This window comes from Gavialis gangeticus, unplaced genomic scaffold (assembly GCF_001723915.1).
Source record: "Gavialis gangeticus isolate Ggan-Ray unplaced genomic scaffold, GavGan_comp1, whole genome shotgun sequence".
NCBI lineage: Eukaryota > Metazoa > Chordata > Crocodylia > Gavialidae > Gavialis > Gavialis gangeticus.
This window is the reverse complement of record NW_017729029.1, coordinates 63,041,962-63,049,746: the sequence shown is the minus strand read 5'-3', so window position 1 is coordinate 63,049,746 and position 7,785 is coordinate 63,041,962. Positions and strand designations below refer to the sequence as shown.

The 7,785-nt window shown below is 42.6% G+C and overlaps 1 protein-coding gene across 6 annotated transcripts in view; it reads right to left on the bottom strand.

The window, feature by feature from the left end:
• The window catches only part of GRIA2 (glutamate ionotropic receptor AMPA type subunit 2), a 199,613-nt gene extending 191,927 nt beyond the window's left edge, over nt 1-7,686 (bottom strand). For 2 of the 6 annotated variants that reach the window (XM_019521699.1, XM_019521700.1), the window contains exon 1: nt 7,512-7,686. In XM_019521699.1, the coding sequence (XP_019377244.1) occupies nt 7,512-7,599 (88 nt within the window). In that variant the 5' untranslated portion in view covers nt 7,600-7,686. The remainder of the gene's footprint in view (nt 1-7,511) is intronic. The other 4 variants (XM_019521696.1, XM_019521698.1, XM_019521695.1 and 1 more) reach the window with 2 other exon arrangements.
• Between the last annotated feature and the right edge of the window lie 99 nt (nt 7,687-7,785).

Here is a 7,785-nt window from a genome sequence, read left to right as displayed (position 1 = left end):
TAAGTCCTGATCTTAACTGATTTATGGAGATGGGAACATAGACTTAAATGCTAAATCATATTGCAAATACAACCTTTTCCAATAATACTACCAATAAAATTCAGATATGGTCTATTCAATTTCCTCTTTTCTCTTTATGTTGCTTACAAATATTTGATTAACAGCTATACTCATTTGAGAAGTTTAGTGTAGAGTATTTTACCAGACACTTCAGTTTCAAAGAAATTGCTGTTATTGGCACTTACTAGGAAATCACCCACTTTTAAAAAATAATTTTTGCCTTCCATAAACCTTTTGCTACAACATTTTAAATGTAGTCTAGCTGAAGGTGGCTGATCATAAAATTCATTATACAGATTGTCTGCACTTTAACAAAACAGTAACAAGATTTTTTTTTCCTGTTTTAGAAAATTTTGAAAAAGGGAACAATGCTTCTCCCCCAAGAATGACTCTAAAATAATTAATTCTAAGTTATATTTTTAACCAGCAGAGAGGGGGTGAAAAGCACCTTGTTCAAGTTTGCAGATGACACTAAGATGTGGGGAGAAGTGGGCATGCTAGAAGAGAGGGACAGGTTACAACTAGATCTGGAGAGGTTACAGAGGTGGGCGGATGAGAATAGGATGGGTTTCAATCAGGAAAAGTGCAAGGTACTGCACCTAGGGAGGAGGAACCAGCACCATACCTACAGGCTGGGGAACTCCCTTCTTGTCAGCACAGAGGCAGAACAGGATCTTGGAGTCACTACTGATTCCAAGATGAACATGGGCCGCCAATGTGGGGACATGGTCAGGAAGGCTAACCACACTTTGTCATGCATCCATAGATGCATCATGAGCAGGCCCAAGGAAGTGATCCTCCCCCTCTATGTGACATTGGTCAGGCCACAGTTGGAGTACTGTGTCCAGTTCTGGGGGCTGCACTTCAGGAAGGATGTGGCCAGCATTGAGAGGGTCCAGAGGACAGCCACTCGCATGATCAAGGGGCAGCAGGGCAGGCCCTATAAGGACAGGCTGCAGGATCTGACCCTGTTCAGCCTCCACAAAAGAAGGCTGAGAGGGGATCTGGTAGCTGGCTATAAACTTGCCAAGGGGGACCAGCAGGCAATGGGAGAGTCCCTGTTCCCCTGAGCACTACTAGGAGGAGCAAGGAATAACGGCCATAAGTTGACGGAGAGTAGTTTCAGGCTAGATATCAGGAGGTGCTACTTAACTGTCAGGGAGGCTAGGATCTGAAACCAACTTCCAAGGGAAGTGGTGCTCACCCATGCCCTCGGGGTCTTCAAAAGGAGGCTAGACAGCCACCTAGCCGGAGTTGTTTGACCCCAGCATCCTTTCCTGCCTATGGCAGGGGGTTGGACTTGGTGATCTACTTAGGTCCCTTCTGACCCTACCAACTATGAAACTATGAAGATCTGAAATAAATAGTAAAGATGACATTTAACTTCAGTTTGCTTTGGATCAGGGCCTGGTTGATGCATATCTATGCAAAAACTTATGCAAAAGTTTAATTTCATAGACTGTCAGTAGTCCCATTTACATCAATGTAAATTAGTACCTATAGTTGCAATTAGCATGATAAATATCTTATTAAATATGAGGGACTAAAATTAGTTTCAGAAGTTATTTCAGTAAAATGACAATTAATTAATGAAAAGGTATATTGCCTCTAGTAAAGATTTAATTCATGTATACTTCATAAATTGCTGTTCAATATAATTCAGCAGAAATGTATTAAAACTATCTTTGTCAATGTAACTTCAACATATGTTCAAGATCCATGGCAAGATCCATGCAGTAATCATGCAATGGGAATCTGAAAAGTTGAGCTGTCAAGCCCTAACCACCATATCTCTGTAACTGCCTGAGTTCCGGATCATGGTTGCGTGTATGGAAATTTAAATATCAGCAAGGAGTAAAACAGGCACAGCAAGAAAAGTACAAGGAACAAGTGCCCAGAATTTAGATTGCCTTCAGGAGTAGTACTGAAAGCAGTACTTTAAACAGTGTTACTTTTACTAAGTCTACTGCAGAAAGGGAAATTACAAAAGATTTGGGGGCTTGAAGAGTTCATGTCATGCCATCAACAAATGAACCAGTCAAGGATACTGTTACATCACTTTAATGTCAGCTGCTATTTGAGACTTGCAGAGTCTAATTTTTGTGAGTACAGAAGCAGCTCTGACTTTTCTCATTGAACCTGTACACTAATTTGCAGGAGAAAAGAAATGGAAAAAGAATCAACAGAATAAATGGGAATGAGCCTTCAAAGCATGATTATGAGCTACTCTAGCTTTTACACCAGATTCATATAAATACATTCCTTCTGACTTTCCTGGAAAAGTATATACTTTATTGATTTTTTAAAATTTCTTATTTTTTTTTTAAGTTTTGTATTAGCAATGTTGTAGTAAATGCTATTTTTTAAAGAATTCAGTCAGTAGTATTATATTCCAGAATGGCTAGGAACGCAAACAGTACAATTTGAATATTGCAATGTTCTAGATATTCTTAGTTTTCAAAGCTGCTGGTTGAAGATATAATGAGAAGATCTGAGTTTTATGCATGAATCAGCATCCCCTTGTCATAATGTCATGGTGCAGTGATCCCTGCAGAGCTGTAAGACTTGATTTAAAATGGTAATGCTCAACACCCTCTTCAGCCAGCAGGATTAAACTTCCAAGATCTTGCATATATTAGGTCTGTGCTGAGATTACTATATGAATAACTTGTTACTATTATTGAGCTCTTATAGCACCCTATGGGAAACCTCTTTGCTTTTAGGGTAAAAATATGTATACATAAAATATCACTTACTGTTTGCTGGTCAAAAGATTAATAGGAAGGTATTTGTGTCACCTCACTTTAGTGATTTTATCTTTTGATATCAATTTGCATCAAGATACATTTCTGATATCATTGGTTGTGGAAGATATCTTCAGTTAGACTGAGCTTGCTTATGTTGTGCTAAAGGACTGTTTCATTTTTCTCAACAATCTCTGGTTTTACATTGTGACTCACTTGCAATACTCTAACTTCATTCCATTTGTTAGAAGCCAAATGATCCCAAATATCAGTTTGTGTTACACTGAAATGGTGGACTGATTTTCATCGTTCCTGTCTGTATTACCATCATATGAATTGCTCTTTTGTAGCAGTTGGCTGAGTCCAGTCCATTTTTCTTGTAAGGATTTTTGTTAGTGAGAACCATTCATACTCACACTTTCTAAAATAAATGTTCATCCAATGAGTAAAAGTTGCAGCGTCTCTATGAAAATCATAAGCCAAATCCTCAGATGTTATCAATCAACATTAATTCAATGGTGTTGCTGGATTAACACCAGACTGCTTGAAAATCTGGTCGCAAGCGTTTGCAGAGGCCAGAACTAACAATTTGCTGTGTGTCAGCACACTGCTAGTGTAACCACTATCACCCAGAATAGCACTACATAAAAAGCCTTCCCATCCTTTTAGTGTAGGTATCCTTTGGCCATCTTCAAATGAGGATATGCTTATTGGGCTGTTGCTTGCTTTAACCCCTTGCCATTGGTTCATGAGCTTTGCCTCCTTCCTTTTCATGAGGGCTTGGGACCTAGTTTAGAAGTAACACTTTACATAGTTTTAATTTGTGAATCAATTTTTTAAAACACAATTTAACTGCATTTAATAATAAGTTGGATTTTGACTTAAATACATTTTGAGCAGAAGAGATCATGTCTTGATTCTCCTTTAACTCTTTCTTTTGAGCATGCTTTGCTTACACTGTCTTGTATCTAATGTGTTTGGGTTTTGTGATATATGTGAGTGTTAACTTCTGGTGTATGTTTCTGTGGCAAAATAATCTTGCATGTCTACATTTAAAACTGTATATTATTTGTGGAATAAAACTTCTGATCTCTTCTACATACCTGTTTCAGGTAGTGCTGAACAAAGAGTTGTAAATACTGTTTGCTTGTTGGTTACCTGTTGTTGGGAATAGTCTGCCACCTGCTGGAGGCTATGAAGTTTTTTGTAATATCTTTTATTGGACCAGCTATACAGTTGGGAGAGATGCTGTCCAAGCTTCCAGGCACAATGCGTCCTTCTTCAGCCTTGTCCAACATCTCTCCCAACTATACAGCTGGTCTATTAAAAGAGATCACTAAAAAACTTTGTATCTTGTACTTTTCCTAGACCATTACAGCTACAATAACATTTCACACCCCTACAACCCCATGAGTGATATTTTTGTCTTCGGTTTGTGAAGCTATTCATAAAGGTTCAGAACTATATGTTCAAAAGGGAGATGTAGAGTTTCTAGCAGTTGGGGAAATATTTTATTTTCTCAGTTACTTGAATAATTATTCTTAACAGTAAGTGGCTCCTAATTTTGCTTTAGGTATTTGGGTCACTGATTTACTTTTACTTGGTTAAGGTATGGCTTCAGCTGTCATTGTCTCCTCCTGAACAATATTAATGAACTGGCTATGGTCAATTTTCCAGAAAGAGTTTTCCATTTTAGTTCTGTTTCACATATAACACTCTTTGTGGGCCACTTTGAGAAAGAAAGCTAGGAATCAACCAGCTTCAGAACCTCAGTACTCAGTCAAGAACAAAATGCAGGAGACAAGAAAGTGAGTTGTCTTGTTTGGCATGCCCATTTCTGAAGGATCATTGCTGACATAAACTGGTGAATTATCTGATTCATCACATATTTGTCTTCAATACCATCAAACCTTTCTTAGAAAGATATTAAAGAAATACTAAACATATTACTGGCAAGTGCTTTATGAATCAACATTGTTGCTAGACTAAATTGTTAGGACATAGTACCCACTCTTGTTTTACTCAATTTAGCATATACCAGAAGGGACTGTGCTGGCTTTAACACAGTGTTCTTCAAGCTGCTTGAAAATTCATTCGACATGATTCACACATAGAGATGAAAGAAAAAGGAAAACCTTCTGCATGGGCAATATTACTTGCCTAGTAAAAACTATACTGATTTCAGTGCTTTTCATAAAATCTATACTGGTCATCTAAATATTGTAGGATTATAATGAAGGACGATGATGAATTTCAAGAATGAGTCAGGCAAAAACATTTAATGTGGTTCAAAGGAAGTATGATTCCCCTACTTTCTGAAGAAATTAGAAGTAGCCATGTTTGCCATTAGCAGTTGCTATCAGTAGGAAAAAAATCCCTGGTGCAATCTCAATGAAAGCACATTAAATTAAATGAACTCATGAGTGTAGAGGAGTAAGAAAACATAGAAAGACCAGTCATTCAGGTCACACTTGAATTTTTCCATGATAAGAATTTTAAGGGACATCTCAATTCACTTGACTAATCCCTAGCAAAATGTCATGCAAATACTATCCTGGCACAGTATAAAGTCCTTGGAGTCTCCTGTGCTATTTGATGACCTGAGAAATCATCAATTAAACAAATGCAGGCATTTTTCCCACATTAGTGCAATAGCTAGTGTTCTGCCTTGTTCTGACTGGCTACTTGTTCCAACCATGTCTTTTCCTTGCTTGTGTATGATACCTCTTCTCCCACCCTCCCTCTTTTGTCTATTTAGATTTTAAGCTCCTAGGGGTAGGAACCAGCCATCCCTTTTCAACACTTAGCACAACTGTTCTCCAGTCTTTATTGGCCCTCAAATACTAACATACCAAATGTGATTAAGAATTATGCAACATTATGAAAGAAGCTGGCTGTTAGAGGAAACCTGTGTCCTTGCCAGTCATTAACACCCTTATTCAAAGTATCTCAAATATCTTACCCTTCAAAGGGAAGAAGAGTTTCCTTTCCATGCTACTTTGTTTCTGGAATAGAAACTTCATTGTGGTAACATATTAGATTTTGTTTCTTTGTTTGTTTGTTTGGGGGCTTTTTTTGTCACATGAAATCAGGGCCATCAGTGTCCTGAGCTGACACCTGTATTTGTTGCTTGATTGTCCTTGCAAAGTGTGTCTCTGCAGAGTTTTCATTTTCCCTGAGTGCAAGCCTCAAGGCCTGAGAATATATAGCTTTTTTTTCTTCGGGTTTTCATTCTCTACATGGGCAATACTCAGGTCACTTTGGGACCCCTGGATTTAACAGCTGATCATACAATTTCTGTTATTTAAAAATGTCAGCTTCCCCTCAAAATTAGCATTACAAATTGCACCTCTACTGGTATGGATCTGAGGGGATTTTTCTAGTTAGGCCATCCCTTCACCTTTCTTCATTTTGAAGGTGTTGTGCCACAGTCAGGTGACACCAGGCCTTATCTCCCCAGCCAGGCTGAACACTCATAATTCATTCCCGGAACAAATTTTAAAAAGACTTTCTCTCTTTCAAGCCTCTACAACAGCTTTTAGCAATCCTCCCATATTAAAGCAATGAAAAATGTCGCCTTCCAAATACCCTTGGTAATTGGACAGTGGCATGTGTGCATGGGTATAATCACCTTAGATAAGGTTTGCTAATCAGTCTGGAGCATACATAAATCATGGCAAAGGCCTTTATAAAAATGTCTCTCTCTTCCCACTGATCTGGGGCTAAAAGCTTGAGGCCAGCTTTCCTGACCTGCCCTAGTCCGTTTGTTTTAGATGTTTTCCAGCCTCTTTTCTTTGGTTAAGGGGGAAAAAACCCAAAAGGAAACAAAACCAAAAAAACAAACAAACAAAGGGAAGGAGCAGTGTCTTTTTTCCCCCCCTTCCCCAGTGATTTTCAAAGGAAATTCGTGATGTCGGGCCTTGAATCTGAGAAGAGCAGTCCAAGAGGCTGCTCCAGAGGCATGCAGTGGGGTGGCTTGTAGGGGGGGCTCCCCCCCACCTCTGCTCTTCCTGCTGTGCATCCCCACCTGCCCCTCGCCTATCGCCTGCTCCCGCTGCAGACCTCCCGGGATCGCTCCAGATGCAACCCGGGTTGCGAAACCGGAGAGTGAGAAGGAAACGGGGAGGGATCACGGCTGCCCTGGCCTTGCAGGGTTGGGGGGACGGGGTAGGGAAACCTCCCAGCTTGCCGAAAGCAAGCAAGGCTGGCCTCCCGGGGGGAGCCGGAGGATGTCAGGCAGGGACCCAACGCTTTCGACAGGCTGTCGGCCGAGGCGCCGCTCTCCCCGCAGCCCTGCGCTCCTCTCGCCGAGACTCGGGGGAGGGGGCGAAGGAAGGGGGAGGGAAGGGGCAGGGTGCTGGAATATGGAGAACCGGGGAAAATGGCTGATGCGCAGCCAGCCAGCTACCGATGCTCGGATCCAGGCGGATCTCCCCGGTCCCCCAGCCCCGGAGCCGGCGAGCAGCGGAGCCCCGCGGGCGGTGCGGTGCGGTGCGCTGCGCTGCGGCGGAGGAGCGCGGGGGCTCCGGGCTGCGCGGGGGGAGCGGGCGCGGACCGGAGCCGAGCAGCCGGGCTTATGTAATGGATGGAGAGGGCAGGGGAGGAACCATTTGCAACCTGGCCCGGCTGCACGGCAGGCGCTGGGGAAGGCGGGAGGGAGGCGGGCAAGGCGAGCGGCGCCTTGCCCGGCCCGGGCGCGGTACTCACAAGCGTTGGTGACGGCGAAGCTGTTGGCCACCTCCAGGTTGTCGATGTGGGGCGTCAGCCTGAACTCCGAGGTGGAGAACTGGACCATGCCTACCCGGAATGCGCTGTACTCCTGATCGGCGCCCCTCGGGAAGAGCCCCCCTGCGGGCACACGGCACACCGCGCCAGCCCGTCAGTGCCCCCGGGGCAGAGCAGAGCAGAGCAGAGCAGAGCAGAGCAGAGCCACCCTCCATCCCGCCACCCTTCCGCAGCCCACCCCACCACCCTACCCCAT